This window comes from Mustela nigripes, chromosome 2 (genome assembly GCF_022355385.1).
Source record: "Mustela nigripes isolate SB6536 chromosome 2, MUSNIG.SB6536, whole genome shotgun sequence".
Classification (NCBI taxonomy): domain Eukaryota; kingdom Metazoa; phylum Chordata; class Mammalia; order Carnivora; family Mustelidae; genus Mustela; species Mustela nigripes.
The window spans coordinates 187,835,241-187,853,365 of record NC_081558.1 but is presented as its reverse complement, the minus strand read 5'-3'; the positions used below and the strand labels follow the sequence as shown (position 1 = coordinate 187,853,365).

The 18,125-nt window shown below is 39.1% G+C and overlaps 1 protein-coding gene across 4 annotated transcripts in view; it reads right to left on the bottom strand.

The window, feature by feature from the left end:
* ROBO1 (roundabout guidance receptor 1) overlaps positions 1 to 18,125 on the bottom strand; it is a 414,151-nt gene that overhangs the window by 12,167 nt on the left and 383,859 nt on the right. For all 4 annotated transcript variants that reach the window (XM_059392146.1, XM_059392148.1, XM_059392147.1 and 1 more), the window contains 3 exons: positions 16,064 to 16,312; positions 6,457 to 6,863; positions 3,289 to 3,441 (listed from right to left, as the gene is read on the bottom strand). In XM_059392146.1, coding sequence (XP_059248129.1) covers positions 3,289 to 3,441; positions 6,457 to 6,863; positions 16,064 to 16,312 — 809 coding nt within the window. The remainder of the gene's footprint in view (positions 1 to 3,288; positions 3,442 to 6,456; positions 6,864 to 16,063; positions 16,313 to 18,125) is intronic.

Below are 18,125 nucleotides of genomic sequence, written 5' to 3'. Positions count from 1 at the left end.
GATAAATTTCTGTCATTTAAGCCACCTACTGTATTATGAAAATACAGTATTATGAAAATATAGAAATGATTATAAAAAATGAATATAGTTTGGACTCACAGGAATCACCACAACTACTCTTCATTGGGTCAGACATGACCACTCTTTAGCCTTCTTTATACTGTTTACAAAAGATCTATGACACAACTACAGAAGTCGAACAAAATTTACGAAGTAAAGATACTACAAACACAAGACTGATATATTCTGAAATTAGTTAGCAAAAGAAGTCTATCAATAATCGAACTCATCCACTGTAGTTAACAATTTAATCATTAAAAATCAAAAATTAAGGGGGCACCTGGGTGGCTCAGTGGGTTAAGCCTCTGCCTTCAGCTCAGGTCATGATCCCAGCATCCTGGGATTGAGCCCCACATCAGGCTCTCTGCTCAGCAGGGAGCCTGCTTCCCTGCCTCCCTCCAATCTGCCTCTCTGCGTACTCTCTCCCTCTGTCAAATAAATAAATAAAATCTTAAAAAAAAAAATCTGAGGTGCCTCGGTGGCTCAGCGGTTAAAGCCTCTGCCTTCGGCTCAGGTCATGATCCCAGGGTTCTGGGATGGAGCTCCACATCAGGCTCTCTTCTTACCAGGAAGTCTGCTTCCTCCTCTCTCTCTGCCTGCCTCTCTGCCTACTTGTGATCTCTGTCAAATAAATAAATAAAATCTTAAAAAAAAAATCAAAAATTAAGAAAAAAGCACTCCTTGTCTTACTACTATGCTTAATTCACATTTTAACAGTTGGAAGCTCTTCAAATTCTTTCTTCTCTTCTTTCTCTTTCTTAATAAACTGTAAATTGTGTCTGCTACTGAGTTTCTTCATGAAATGGCCTATGACTTTTTAAAAAAAAAAATGCAATGTAATGTTTTGAGAAAATGATTTCTAAGAAAATGATCCAGTATTCTCATGTCATAACCACTGCTATCAAGAGTGTGCATTTCTCTTACTTGATGCATGAAGAAGTATTTGCATTTACTTGATTTTACTTCATCAATATGCATTTGCCGGATATGTATAAAATAACACATATTTTAGTATTTTTTCTTTATCAACTCAGAAAATGTCCAGAATTAAACTCAAGGCTTTTTAGTACAATAAACATAACTAAAAGACAGATGGTTATCAAAATGCTGAAAGGAAGTTAGAGCTAAAGTTTTAAAAATAACTTGAGTCATATTTCCATTTTGTCTATTTTTATGACTTCAAGAAAATAATTAGTGGCTTCCACATTACTTTCTATCCTATGATAACTCTGCATAATCCCTTTTGTGAAATAAACAATGAAAAATCCAAATAATATTTCAAGTTAGCTTTTTGGCTTTACCAATTTGAATACATTTCTTTGGTATTTCTAAAATTAACGTTAAAAAAACAACCTCGGTGTTTCATCTTTCTGTTTCATGGTTACCCTGCAGGGATTAGTTAGAGCTTATATTTAATTGTTAAATACATTGAGAAAAGGACTGCAGAACATGACAATAAATAGAGGTCACCATTTTCAAGCATAGAGCAATTTATAACCATGATACCATCTCCTTTAACTTGGCATGTGTACATTATTTAAAGCATTTTGAAAAAGCACCCCTCAATGCTAGAAGTCCCTCAAAACAAGTATATATAAGAGCTGGAAAGGGCTACACAAAGCTTTAGGCCAGATTTTCTCCCTTCCATATCCAACCTAGATGTTCTTACATCCAGGTTTGTTGTTTGACCCGTCTTTCAGTGAGCAGCACTCTTCCAGATAATAAAAACTGATAGGACAGCCATAAAACTTGTAAAATGCCATTACAGGGGTCCCATAAATGTAAAACTGCCGATAGAGTTTGGGGATTTACACCTAGTGTTTGTCCCTTCACAGAGGCAAACATGCACAAAGCCACTGTAATAACCCTTCAAAATCAGATAATATTCTGACAGCTCAGTTTCACTGACAAAAGAGTCCTGGGCAGAAGCCAGGAGGCCCAGGTGCGCTGTGTCATGCCAGTATTTAATGTAGTCTAATATCAGATAGATGGGAGTGAGAGAAAATACTCTGAATAAAGTACAGATAATAGCATGGACAGCCACTCATTGCAAAATTACTTGTGCTCATCATGCTGGGAGCTTTGTATTAAATTTTTCTGTCAAGTGGCAGGAATCACAGGGAGAAGTGCCTCAGAAAACCCTTCTTGTAACCTTGGATAAGGATCTATAATATTAGGCTTTCATATGATAATGGCAAATGATGCCCTTTTTGAAAAATTGCTGACTGGTAATGAAAGTCCTAATCAGATTGTGGACGGAGAGGACCAGGAGGTGGGGGGGGACAGTGGTCGGTGACACCCGTCTTCTCCTACCCCGTTAGCAAATTTAGCAAACTTGACAAGAGGGGTGAGTTCTGGGAGAATTTATCTTATGTGAATTTCCAACAAAGCCCTTGGGGTTGTTTATAAAACGAGAAGGTGGCGGTTTAATAAATGCTGGGCCACCTGAGGCACTTTCATTAAAGGCTTTCTCTAGACAACATTACACGTTTGCATTATTCTCCGGGCTCCCTTGAGAATACAAAGCGCTACCTTCTCAGTGAGCGTCGAATAGCGTGTGAAGGCATGAAGGAAGATGATTCGATTTGCCTTTTGGTGCACAAAATAATGCTAATACCCCCAGAGTTAGAATTAATATTCAGATGAGTTTATTGTCTTCTATTCGAATGCAAAATTCCAAAAGGAAGCCAAAACCCAGGATGGTTTGGACGATTTCTCAGGGAATGTGAGGAAAGTTAATTCTCTGTCATTACTTCAACTACAATGATGTCTGTTCGCAATAACGAAATAACCTTTTTTTTTTTTTTAAAGATTTTATTTTTATTTATTTGACAGACAGAGATCACAAGTAGGCAGAAAGGCAGGCAGAGAGAGAGAGGGAGAAGCAGGCTTGCCACTGAACAGAGAGCCCGATGCAGGGCTCATCCCAGGACCCTGGGAGGGGCAGAGGCTTTAACCCACTGAGCCACCCAGGTGCCCCCAAAATAACCTTTTAAAGTTAATAAAAATGTGCACTGATCTTAGCTTCTTAAAGAACCCTCTTATTAGAAGGACCAAAGATGCTTGACAAGATATGAAAGTTGATCACTGCTATTAAGTTATAGGAGGCTTACTGTTAATGAATTTTTAATGTAATTCCTAATGCCAATGGACGCATTTTCTAGTCCTAGAGAGCCAGGGTAAACAAGTGAGATTCATAGATGTTTTCATGTGTTTCAATGGACTTACCATCTGTGTAGGCTTCTCTGCGCAGATGTCCTGGCTGGTGTTTTTGCTTCTTGGCGGGTCTGGCCTTCTGCATTACAGCGGCACTCATGTTGCTGTCTGTAGAAACAGGACTTGTGGGTCGAGGGCACTGGGATGCATGAAAATGTCGGCGGCCTGAGTAAAAAAAAAATAAATCAGAGCCAAACTCATCTATGTATTTTAATTATAACATTAAATAAGAAAAAGAAAATATTAGGACTAGAAGCATCCCTAATTTCCTAAAAAAGCTTTAAATAAACTATTCCAGCCAATACTAGGATTTTTGTCATTCTGCCTAACCCATCCACTGGGGGGAGGGGGACACTGAAAAATTTTTCCAGCTTTTTTTTTTTAACCGTAGTACTTTAATTCCATTAAAGTTCTTGATACCGCTTATTAAAGAAAACCATCCCGGTTACTTTTTTAAAAATTTTTATTTTATTTATTTGACACAGAGAGAAAGAGAGCACAAGCAGGGGGAGCAGCAGGCAGAGGGAGAAGCAGGCTGTCGGATGAGCTAGGAGCCGCATGTGGAACTCGATCTCAGGACCTTGAGATCATGACTTGACCTGAAGGCAGATACGCAACTGACTGAGCCACCGGGCACCCAAATATCCCAATTACTTTTGCAACTAACTTCACTAAAGTGCTATTAATAAACAAAAATATCAATTAGATTTTTGCACAGTATATTCAATGCACATTATTTTCTCAAGGGAATCACCAAAGTCCTTAAGAAATTCATGTTCTAAGAGTGAGCAGTACTAGACACATCCCTTTTGTTAATTAAATATATTTTTATGTGATTCTTTGAAGGCAGACACCTAATATCAACACATTCAGAGGTATATCCTCTTCTGGAGGCCTGAAATTAAGGCTAGCTCACATATTTAGACCTGTCCAAAGTTACTTAGATGCCTTTTCTTTCACTAGATGTTTACCTGCTGCTTCTGGATAAAGCGACCCCTCCAGAAACTTCTACATTTCTTGGTAGTAGCAGAGGCGGTTTTGGTTTTTTCATTTTGGAGGGACAATATTTGCAGGTACAAGTGATAACTGAATTAGACACAGTGCATCTCAGAGCCTCCCCCATTTTCTGTCTGTCTTACAGAGATGTGATTCCACGATGGCACAAAATATTTATTCCATCACAGCAAAGGAAATCTTGGCCCTACTTGACTTTCATTATTCTGCTTTTTAGAAATTCCAGACACACAGAGCTGGAACTTTTTGCTGTACTGTAAGAAACTTCAAATAGACCTACACAGCACATCTTTTGGCTAGACAGGAGAAGCCACATATAGTGGAATCAACATACGTAAAAATGTTAACTGACTCATATTAAACAATATTCATTAACGCGGCCAAGTGAGAAGCAATTTGATTGGATTATTCATTCATATTAACCTCAAGGCATATGATCAGCACACCCTTTCTTGAGAATAACATTTTAAGAGGCAGAGGCCAATGCATGTTTTAGTTCATTATAATTATGAGCCCAACGAAAACCGGAAGTGCCACTAAATTACAATGCAGTAAAATATTAAACCAAACTCTCTTAGCTATGATGGAGACTGTTACAATTAAAGTTACATATCCATGAAAAGAGAGGATTAGGCCTGAGACTGAGCACATTACTCATTCTATTGTGTTAAGCCATCTACTGTGCGGAGACCCTGAGGCATCCAGTCGTTTACAGATGAATTTTTAACATTATTTCTATGTTTTGTTGATTTAATGAACTGAAGCACACCTTTAATGTAATCTGAGGCAGTAGTTTGAAATGCTTAATTTCACTTTATTTTTTTTAAGATTAAAAAATAAGTAGAAATAAAAGCTATGTATGTACACAGTTACATGTTATTTATTGAGAAAGGTAGTTTTGGGTAGTTATTTTATTACATTCAGTAGGGACTGAGGGGAAAAAAGGAATTTGGTTGAATTTCATAAAATATTGGTGTGGCCGAAATAAATACATATTTTACAATAATAGATTGAGGAGTACTAAACTTCTTCTTTCCTATAACACGCTCTTGATAAAAAACACATAGAAACAGTCTTATTTTCTCAGAATACATTCTACAAATGATAAAAAATAATGACCAATCCAGTGCCTGAAAAGAATAGGGAAAATTACCAATGAGATAGTTCCTAAACTAAGAAAAATAAAACAACAAATTAAGATAGTAAATTATTGATGTGTTGTGATAGTCTTTTATTTCTCAGAAACCTATGCCTTGCTGGCCACAGTATTTTACTCTACCATTTGTATGTTTTTATATACACAATGTATATATGAATGTATACTATGTATATATTCCAGCCTACAGAAATAAATGTCATGTGATAAATCTTTGACTTTAATTTAAATTATTTCCTTTTTCATACTATTCATTTTCCAAACAAGGTTGGGAATAGGTAATCAATAAAAATGGGTTCAAACATAAGAACAGATAGATGATTATTATAAACAGGGTACTGGCAATGAAAACAGAAAATGGAAAAAATATATATATAAGCAGTTGGAATAACTGCTCTCCGAATTGCTAGATTAAAAATGTTTGCTTTAAATATGAAACATCTCTGCTTGAGAATGTATGCATATCACACACATCTTTTCATCTTACCGATTAAATTAATATTCTCATGGACAGAACATGAAGAGAATGGGGCTAAGGAGAAATAGCCCATTTTCCAATGGTTGAGTGCCCCCCTGATATTTATTTATTTGTCCTAGAGAATTTCTAATTAAATAGAAAGAGACTTATCACAATGAATTTTATTTTGGCCACTTTCTACACCTCAGAAAAACTATAACACAAACCTCATCGGACTAGAGGCACACCTAAAGAAATTGTACACATATCCGCTATGACTTCCGTAAAAACAAGGACTTCCCAGGAAGCTTACCTCACATTATATAGGATTTATTAAATTAAAATAAGCTCAAAGATTTAAAAAGCCTTGTCCAGATAAATGGAATAACCAAGCTGTGTCATATGATTGGATCTTGGGTTTCCTCAGGCAGCAAATAAAAGACAGTAAGAATAGCTACATTTCACATTGGACACAGATCCTAGGCAATAATCATCAACTGACATGGACCCATCGAGTCTTCTTTTCCAGCTTGGTGACAAGCCCAGAACTTACCAGAAGCATCCTGCATTTGACGACGTGCCACTTTCAGACCAGCATACTCCGCGGCTGCTGCCACTGCCTGGGCAAAATCGGCATCGGTGAAGAAGGAGCCATCGGAAGAACTCACGCTGGAGCGTCCACTGGAAATGTTGTCCTCCTCTGAGGCTGAGCCCCAGCCATTGATCATGGACCCAGTGACAGAGCTCTCAAGGTCCCCCACACTGGAGGCAGGGGTCTGCTCAAGGCCACGTAACAAAAGCCGTCTGGTCTGCATCTTGGCGACTTCCATGTCTGCTTCATCTTCTTCCTCTTCTGGCGCATCCGTATCCATATCTGAGACAAGAGGTCCTGAAATGTAGCCGTAGGTATGTGGTGGGGAAATCGGTCGTGGTGGTGGAGGGGGGCTCACCGGCTGCCGTCTGCAGGAAGATGGAAAACACAGGTTTGGCTCAGCTCATTTTTGGGACATACACAAAATACATTAACCAAGAGATTCACAAATACACTGATTTGACCGTTGCTTCTGTGGAGCTCATTTAACCAAGCTGGGCTTCCTCTCAATTCAAGTTTAACAGAAATATCTTCAGCTACTTATAAGTCTTCTTAATGTTTCATGATTTGGATTATATTCAATTAAAAAAGGAAAAGTAATACATACCTTGGAAACATATGCTTATGCATTTGTCTTAAAGTTTATTGAATAATAATCACAGATTATTATTACCAAAGACAACAGACATCAGTTCTGGAACAGATACTCCATAAACATGTTTCTTCCCCTGTATTTCATTTCCACCTTTACCATTCCAAGCAAATGGACTCATTCATAGTGACTTTAGAGAGTAGAATTCCATAGGATGAAACAATTATATATTCAGCATATGACACAGATTCCTGTAGATTTTATTCCATTAAAATAAAAGTCTATGGAAGCCAGGAGAATTGTTTTTCTCTGACTTAGTCACCAAATGTAATAAGGTACTTTTACACCTATCATTTTTATCATTATTCCACCTATCTGTTAAATAAAATGCTCAAAGGTATTTTTCCTGATACCTTGAAATTAATTAAGGTCCAAGGCTGAGGACAATGTGAACAGTATTCTACAAGGTAAGCTCACAGTTACCACTAACTACTTTCAGTCATCTCTTCAGAGATCCAGAGAATAATACTGGCTAACAGCCGTCCTTCTACTACCAACCAACACTGTCACCCACGGTGAGGGTAAGATGACTGAGAAGATAGTGTTTTGACCTCAGTGTAAAGAATGGATGGTGGAAAGAAGTTATTCCCAAGGGGGTGGAATGCCATGAGATTAACTCCTAATTTAGGAAAGTGCCTGACCGAAAGGACGCTATACAGTGATTTCCAGTTAAGGGACTGCTTAGTCAGTGACCTGCTCAACAGTCTCCGTGTTCTCTAAGCAAGATTAAAGAGATGATACAAGGGGGATTGCCATTTGGAAGAGTCATAACAACACCTCTTCAAATTCTGTGCCTTCAAGAGGGAAGGAGGGTAGATTCCACCCGACTGTGCCAAGCTGAGCATGAGACTAGCTGGTAGTTAGATCAGGTTCTAGCATCATCTGGCCACCTCCATGGTTTAGGAAGCTAGGAAAGATGCCACAGACTTGTAATCCACCTGGGAATGTGGCTAAATTTTTCAAAGACTACAAATGCCTAGAGACGCCACTCAAAATAGAGTCCTTCATCAGTGAGTAACTTGGTTCCAGCCCATCTCTCTCACCAACCTTATCTTATCATACTCAGAGAGTGCGATAAGACAGAATAGTCAGTCACTGGGGCTGGCCAAGGAGAAGACTGGTTCCTCATCTAGGCTGCCATGCCCTCACACTTAGGAGAAGAGGGAGGAGGACAACTGAGGTTAAAAGCAGAGACTACCATCTTCCTCCATGCTGCCATAGCCACAGACGGGGACAGTCTGCAAAGGACATCCGCAAGTGCATGATTATGGTTTTACAATAAACAGAACTGGAATTCAAGAGACAATTAAAAGGAAAAAAAAAAAAAGATTCAAACCAAAAAACAGACTCTTAACTATAGAGAACAAATGGAATCAGCGGGGAGTTCGGGGAGGATAGGTGATGGGGGAAAAAAAAAGGCCACTTGCTGTGATGAGCACCAGGTGACGTATGGAAGTGTTGAGTCACTATACTGAACACCTGAAACTAATATAACACAGTATGTTAACTACATTGGAATTAAAATTAAAAAAAAAATTAATAAGATTGAGCCTCAAGTTAAAAGAAAGCCTCCAAACCGAGCCATGGAGGATCTGGTCAAAATCTAACAAAGGGACCTACTATGGAGAAGAATAGGGAAGTTCAATATAGCAATATGGCTTTGAGGGTGAGATGCCAGTGGCTCAAAGAAAAGTTTTGTGCTTTTTAATTCAATGAATTGAGACACATCAATAAGTACATTTTGTTACCACAAATGGGAAGCATTAAAAATACATTATTATTAAGAATACTACAATTAACTAATTTATTGAGCATCTACTTTGTGACTAAGTATATTTTACAATGTGAATTCATTTGATTCTTGCAACAGCTTTCCAAGGTACTGCTTTTATTATCATTCTACAGATGAAGACATCAAAATTCAGAGATATTAAGGACCTTGCCAAAGTTCCCACAGCGAGTAGGTATTAAATGTAGTCTTTAATCTCACATTTCATTTCCCAGGTCATGACCTTTCTTCTAGGAATGGTGTTATTACACACACACACACACACACGTATAATACGTACTATAATAATTTATAAATAAATACGTACATATACACACAGACACTTCTTTAACATAATGTACTATTTTTTATTTCTGGGTGTTTTCTAATACATCTGTGTGTGGCAATAGAAGAAATATGAAGAATATCCCAAAGCTGAAGTTATTTAAGATGGGTAATTGTTATTTAAAATGGGTAATTGTTTCAATATGGAGTGTGTTATACACATAGGAGGAAAAGCTTTGTTTAATTTGAGTTGCAATAAAATACCATATTTAAAAGTCAATTTACGATCTTTGTCAGCATGCCCATCCAAAATACCACAAGAAACTTATTTTTTTAAAGACATGTAAGACTTTCTAGCATAAAGGGGACTATTCTGACCATCAATACAGGGATGTAGAACAGCCAACTTGACTATGAAAGGAAGCCAGCATTGTTGTATTTGGATACTTCACATTCTGTAGAGCAAAAACATCTTCATGTTCAAAAAGGGCTGGCTTTTAACTACTATCACCCTGTGCAAATGCTGGGGAAAGAGAGAAAAATTTATTCAAACCATCTGTAAATAAGGCAAGCCCAGGGAATGTGTGATAAACATGTACAGTTTGAAATATGTAATATATTCTATTTGAAAACAAAAAGCTATTTCAAGATGCTGCACTCAAGTGGGACTTGCCACAAATGAACCTCAACCCTCTAGATTTTTCTCCCTGAGGGGTTCCAACATCTTCTGAAATAATGTACAAGTATATGACTGCAAATCACAACACTCTAGGCTCCTGCAAAAATGATGTCTTCATAAACATGTTTGAGAGAAGGCAGGAACAATGCCATTAATTTATGAAAGCAGATATTTATATAGTTCACCACATACCATTTACCAGACAAAAGACAAAGGGGGAAAAATGTGTACCTTGGAGATTTTTTCTGAAACTGGCATAGATTCGATACTTTATATGGTTAACCCTTACCTGGTTTGTAAATAGACAAGATACTTAGTTTTCCCTTGCCTTTTTACGGTCTTTTCTTTCTAAATGTACCATATTCACTTTGTCTATATTAATAAAACATAAGTTAATTTCCTGTCCCATACATGAAAACTACTTTTACTTTTCAAAAAGTTTTTGCTAAATATCAACTACAGGAAGCTCCGTAGTATCAGACCCTTTTTGAAACAATATATGCAAATAAGTTTAATTATATCATTTTCGTAGTTATTGTTTGAAAAGAGACAAGACAGATTCCTATTATGCTGGTCACCTAGTTTACCCAGTTTTAGACAAAGAGAGAATATCTAGAAGCTCATTAGAATGCCAAAATTGCAATATCCATATTAAAGCAGTCTAAAATGTTTAATTAAATATTGTAGATATATAATGGTTTTAGTTCAGTAATTTCTTATTAATTTAGACCACACTGTTTGTTTATGCCTCTAATCAATAAACATAACAGTAAAAAATGTATTCAATTAAAAAAAAATGTATTCATTCTTTAAGCATTTACTGTCTCTATTACCATGAGACTGCTAGGTTCCAAGAACAAAAGAATCACAAGAGCTTGGGGAATGCTTTATACTCTAAGTGATAAAAGGATTTGACTTTAAGGCACACATACTCAATAAAGCTGACTATATATCAGAACACTGCAGAGTATACTTTGCAAAAAGGTCCAGGACAGTATCTTCCTTTCCAACACTCTTCTGGGATGAGAACTTGCCACTCCTCCATCAAGCGAGGGAATTTAGTTCTACACTCAGGAATCTCAGTGGACCCAGTGACAGAATCCGGCAAAAGGGCGACTGTGTCAGTCCTGAGTAGAGCTCTTATCTAGCCCAGAAACTTCCTCTTCCTGCCTTCTTGGAAGCCTATCTCCATGTAAGAGGCGCCGGTACCCTGAGATCCCCAAGTTATGAGAAGCTTCGGCTAGTGAAGACACCCCAGAGGATGAGACCCAACGTGGAGACAGAGAGAAGCTATGGAGTGTGGAGACATCAGAAACGTGAGTAAAGAAACTAACCTGAGAGTAAATCTTCCAGCCCCAACAGACCACATGAATCCACGTGGATTAGAGATGAGGTGCCCAGGTGAATCCTTTCTGAATTCCCAATTTGTGGAATTGTGAGTAAAAGAAAATGGTTGTTTTAGGTAACTAACTTTTAAAGGAGTTTGCTAGGCAGCAATAGAAAGAGGAACTTGAGCACCATGTTAGAAATTCAGCTAAATAAAATAGATTTGCTCCTTCCCTAAGGGGATTCCTAATTTAGTAAAGGAGACATACGGTGAATCAGGTGTGCAATGATAATGCGGTATCCACAAGGAGAGGAGGTCGAAGGTGTTATGGGAACACATAGAAATGACTCCTTTCTCAGAACTGGGACATCAGAAAAAGATCTTATGGACAATATCTGCCATTTTACCTTGGTTCTCAAAGACACATAAGCGTTAGTTTCAAAAAAAGAGAGGGGATAACGGTGTTCCAGGAAAATGGGATGGCACAGGGGAAAGACCTCAAGGTGGGTGACCAAGTATTCATTCCTGGAACTGGAAGAAATGTAGAGTGAAAGCACCATGAACAGAGAAGAGGTGTGTGGTGATGAATTAGGATGGGAAGGCGTGCAGGGGTCAGATCACAAAGGGCCTTGATTGCTACATTAGGGAATCTTGCCTTCATTCTAAGGGAAATGGGAAGCCACTGAGAGATTTTAAGCAACAGAGAGGCTTGATCAGTGTTGCATTTCAGGAAAATGCCTTTGCACAGGCTGCAGTTGGAAAATGAGATTGAAGAAGGGGCAAGGCTAAAGGCAACCAGACCACTTACGGACCATTACAGTAATACGGGCAAGAGAAAATGGCTGTCGGAAGTAGGAAAGTGCCTTTCTGGCTGAAGATATGTGTATTGTTCTGAGTGATAGTTAAGCAGCTGAAATCTACAGAGATGAGTAGTTGGATAGAAGGGTCTGATGCTCAGAATGAAATCTGCAGAGAAACAGCCATCTATCTTTAATGAGTACGTCATTAGGGGCATGGCGGGATGATGAGAATCAGAAGCCATCTGCTGATGGGCCAGGCATCCAAATAGGTCAAGGGTTTGAGAAGAAGCTTCACTCAAAGACTTAACTAGAGACGAGAATTACAGCATTGTATATAGTATCAAAAACGTAGACTTAACGTAAATGTCCAACCTTAAGGAATTATTTAAGTAAATCACAGTATACTTCTGTTTAACATGAATATCTAAATAAAAAGTTACTGACATGGAAAAATACACCATTCAGTGAAAAGATTATTATCACATATCGGCATATCACAAGTTCAAAGCGACGTGAGCACGTGCAGAGATGAAAGACTGAGAAGATCTGTACTGAGGTCTCAACAGTGACTATCTCTGACCACATGGATCGTTGGGACTTTTTGTCTTTTTATTTATTTTATCCGTATTTTCAAATATTTCTACAGTGAACATGTAGAGTATACCTTCATCTTAAAAGAACAATAATTGTTGTTGTTCAGTGGACTTCATTTACGTATTAGCACCCGGTGTTATTTCCAGCAACACTCCTGGAAATAAAAGTCTTAATACCTACATGGACCGAACATCATTATTTCAAAAAGGCTGTAAATAACTCAACAGGATTTTAAGTGCAGATAACCAAAGCATTTGTGTTCATTTTCATTTTGAGTTCATAGAAGTATCCATCCCCCCCTAAAACAGCAAGGGTGTTTTGATTCTGTGGCATCCGATTCCTCTCATCAAATACTTACGGATGTAAGCTTTGCGTCCCCTCAATGACATGAGTAAGACGTGAGTTCTGCCCTCAAAGGGCTTTTACTTTAAAGAAGGAAACAGGCATACGAAGAGCAAACACAAATGCACCATGAAAACTGATTAACGGGGTTGCAGGGCTGTGTACGGACTGTTGTGAAGAGAAAAGAAAAGCATTGGGTGAAATTTGCGAGGCAGTGGAATGGAAGTTTCACAGAGGGGATGAGTTTAACAGAGCCTGGAAGGATGAGAAGCCCTTGGCCCTGCAATGGAAGCAGCAGCATGTGCTAACACATGGGGGCCCAGCGACGGCACTAGACATGTGCGGCAAGGCCGTGAGGGGCAAGAGCGCCCGCCATTCCTGCCACCTCCAGATGGCCCTCCTGGGTCAGGAAGTGGCAGTGCTGACCAGCTGTTGCTGAATTTAAGGCAAAGTCACGGAATTTCAAACCAAGTTGTTAGAAAGAAGGTGTGTGGAGAGACTGGGAGGGAAGAGGGAAGTAAAGCGGGAAGGACTGTGAAAGGCTTTGACATGGGGCTGAAGAGCAGGACCTGACTCTGCATGAGGGGACACGTTCCCAGGCTTGTTGTGTGTCCAGAAAGATAACATGGAGGGCGGCCAGGAAAGGGGAACTAAGAGGAATGGAGACCAGTTCAAGGATATGGCAGCATTTCCGGGGCTAGGGATGGAGGGTCTGCCGTAGCAGCTATAGGAATGGAAACAGGAACACAAAAAAAGATATTTTGAAGTCAGAAATGAAGGGTTTATGAAAAACTTAATTTGGGGAATGGTAGGAAGATAGCAGAAGAAATGAAGCAATAGGATAATTAAGCTGATTGCAAAAGGACAACTAGTTTTTTATGACTTTTGGCTATTTTTATTTTATTACATTATATTTTTAAGATTTTATTACATATATATTTTTAAGATTTTATTTATTCATTTGAGAGTAGGGGGCACGGAGAGTGAGCACAAACATGGAGAGAGGCTGAGGGAGAGGGAGAAGCAGGGTCCCTGCTGAGTGGGGAGCCTGACTCGGGGCTCGATCCTAGGACCCTGAGATCATGGTCTGAGTTGAAGTCAGATGCTTAACCCACTGAGCCACTCAGGCACCTGGGCTATTTTATTTTTAATATTGTTGTTCAAATAAATAAGGATTAATGCTTTTAAACATAGTAGCCAACAAAGGGGGAGATTAAACAAGTTTGAAAGGTCAAGTGCAAAGACAAAGAAGGCTTTGGACAAGTGGAGTGTGAGATGGCCAAGGGCAAATATCACTGTGGTGCTCAGGAAAAAGGGTGGCCTGCTTAAATAAATTGGAAAGCCATCCGAATGTAAGTAATTGTCAAACCAAGCAAGGGAGTGATGGCATAAAGGTAAGGACAGCAGGAAACTCATGTTTGTTGACTATTTACCTAACTTCAGATACTTCCCATACATTATCTCATTTGATTCCCATAACAACGTATAACATCGCCAACACTACAGAAAGCGCACGTATGCTAAAGACGGAAAAGTCTTTCGATTGACCATTAGGAGGTTCTTTTCAGTGGATCAATGGAAACAAAATGGTGGGTCAGAGTGCCGTGGGCTGAGGCATGACTGGGAATGAGTACGGCAGCGTTGATGAAACAGCCCTAAGGAGAAGGAGAGCACAATACCTAGAATGGGAGGCTAAGAAAGGGGAACATTTAACAGCAGGAGACTTAATGGAGAAGAGAAAGAACAGCAGGAGGAAGAGGCCGAGACGTCAGGATAGAGAAGGGTGAACTGATTTTGATGATTTAAGGACGGGAGAAAGGATGACACGAGGAACACAGAACGAGGGGGTTGCCAGGAGGATACTGCCTGTCCCTTACAACACAGCAGGGAATGGTGGGGACATAGGTAATGGGAAAGAATGAAAGGAAAACGATGAGGTATTTCAGAAGTAAGAGCTTCTAATACCCCTTATTTGCCTCAGATAAGAGGGAAGGAGATGGTCTGCGACCTTGATAGGGAAGAGAGATAGATGCCTTATTCTCAGTCTCCAGGAAGTTTCACGGGTTAACACTATTAAAGATAAATGCATGGCAGTCCAAAATCCCCCCTGTCCCACAGAGGAAGGCTTAACTACCTCCTTCATTTCAGAGAGTATGTGATTTGAATTTGGTAAGAATGTTTTACTGATAGAATAATTAATATGCATGGCAAGTTCTATTTTTAATCCATAGAACTCAAGCAGAATACATGAGAATATGTTATTCATTCAAGAAAAACTGAAGGACGATCTTCCAAGGCAAGTAATACACTCAGTTTCAAATGATATTAGGAACACAGAAAGTTTTGTATATATATAAATTTATATGTATGAAATATAATGTGTCATGGGTAATGAAATAATACAAACAAAATCATCAACAAAGAGAGATGAGCTAACATGATGCAGTAATAGCTTTTATATGGTAGAAATGACAAGTGAAGTATTTATTTGTGTCTAATAAAAACGTATTGGTCAGCAATGCTGAATTTTTGGTTACACGCATGCACACACACACACACACACACACTCACACATTATTTAGGAAACTGGACAAAAGGGTCTCCGACCTAATATCCCAACCAAAATAAAGGTACGTGTGGTCAAAGTGAAATAAATACACCAAGCTCATTCTTTTGCAACTGTAGAACTATGAGGCAAGAAATCGTTCTGCAGACGTCATTTCAAAAGACAGGAGAAAATCTATTCTCCACAGCCCAAAGCACTGACTCACCCACGCATAAGGAAAACCAAGACGCCAAAAAAGGCATCATCAAAAAAATGCTATACGAATAGCAGCCCATATATCTACTACATGATCTCCATGTGTTTACGAATGCAATTATCATAAGTGGGTTAGTATTAAAGCACATTATTTTATGGTTGCAAGTTCACTGGGATCAATTAATCTCAGGTGCTGGTCAACAATATTCCTTGATATGTTAATTACTGAGGCTTACTGCACGATGGTCCTGGAAGAAAGGCTATGTGACATGAAAATTACCTCATATAATAGCATTCTACAAATGCCACTGAAGAAGGGAAATTATCTGATTTGTCAGCAAGAGGCTAGGGATGGCGTACCTCCTGTCGGGCTGGTGCTGCATGTGGCCCATCTCCTCTGGGCAGTCCTGTAACATGGGCTGGAGCTCTTCTTGCGGGGAGGGGGTCAGAGTGGCAGTGGATTGATGGCTGTAAGACACGGCAGCTGGAGAAGAAGCTGCTCCCCGCACAGGGGGAGTGGGGCCTCGTTCATCCTCTTCCTCTTCTAGCTCATCCTGTTGCAAATACATCCTTGCTGGTGGGACCGGACACGGCATTTCCTGGTCATAGCTAAAACAAATGATAAGCCCACTTAGATTTACTTCAGGTTATGCAAAGAAACTATTTGTATTGTTAGTGGAATATCAGCTTTGAATTGCTTCTTTAACCGGAATGTTCTGAGCCACGCTGAGGGAGTACTGCTAAAAAGAAAACAAAAACAAACAAGAAAACACTCCACTTGGCGCCTGGGTGGCTCAGTCGGTTAAGTGTCTGCCTTCGGCTCAGGTCATGATCTCTGGGTCCTGGGATCCAGCCCCGAGTCAGGCTGCCTGCTCAGGGGGGTAGTGTGCTTCTCCCTCTGACCCTGTCCCCTGCTTGTGTTCTCTCTCTCTCTCAATTAAATAATCTTCAAAAGAAATAGTTCACTATCACCAAGGTTGGTGAGTGCTACATATAATATTTTTTTCTCTGAGTGATTACAATTTACATTAGCATATTACAGGCTCTGAGAAGTCACGCAATAAAGTCATCTGTTTAATGCATTTTAACTTTGTACTTCCAAAATGTGTAGCATAGTCTAGTCCTCTGCTTCAACATGGTATCGTAAAAGACGATTCAGGGATGGTCCTACAGATGACCCAGAGATGATATGTTAACCTCTGAGAAAAATTATTCTTAAAAATCATTTCTTGAAAATCCATCTTTTCTCTGAAATTATAATAGATTTGTTATTTTTTCAGTTGAGCACACAATCAAGGAGTTGGCTTGCGTTTAGGATGTTGAATAAAAAACACCATAAATAAAAGAGTCAATAAACAATAAAATGCCCTACTATTCCTCTGCTAGAGCTGTGTGGAAACTCTAGATGGGGCTGGGAAACATTCCTGCCTTTCTCTTTTCTCTCACCCCGGGGCAGATGGTTATTGATTCAAATGGCAGTAATTTACTGCATTATATAAATTGTGTTCATGTTACCCCTCTCTCTCATTCACTCTCCACCACCCGCCTTGTTCACCTGAACTCAGGAAACTCGATGCTCTTATAACATGATTTCTTTGTGTCTTCCTTCACTTTATCCATTCCACTACTTTCCTTGGCCACTTTTTCTATGTCTCCTGTTTCAACAAAATAACAGCAATTTGTGCACTCTTCAAAACTAGAAATCTTGTGTCTTCTTGCCTTATTCTTCTCTCTTCTACCTTGAACTGTTCCCTGGTTCACCTCTGTTTCCTTTCTAAAAATCTCCAAAATCTATTACCTTTCTGAAATCTGTTGCATGGGCTTTTGCAATAACCTTTTAACTGATCTCTGTGTCTCCAGTCACTCTACCCTTCTGAATCCTCACAGTGCTTCCAAAATTATTTTATTATAATAACACATCACTCTCTGATCATTCATTTGCTGCACCGTAGTACAGGGCCCCGTCACTGATTAGAGGGAAATATACAAATACCTAAAATAAGACATTCAAGTACCTGTATAACCTGGCTTTCACCCACCTTCCCAACTTGCTCTCCCTCCCTCCCACTGGTGCATCTTACTCCTCCAGGAGGGCCCATCTCTCTGTGGTCACAACAGCCATAAAAATCCTCCTCCTCTTGATTGAGAACCATATCATTTGTCAAAGTCAAGCACAAAAGCCAACAGATCAGGAAACCTTTATTCTTCCCACTTAGAACCAGTCTCTCCCTTCAGGGCACAGTTGCATCTCCTGTAAGGTTTTAAAAAAACTATATCCACTTCTTTCATTTTAGTCCCTTTTCTGGTAGACTAAAATAGCAATAAATGTTAATAGAGCCTAGAAAATGACTTTTTTAAAAATATAGTCTTTTCTCCATTTTTGTAGATTCTATACTTACAAAGTCACCTACTTGCTAAAATT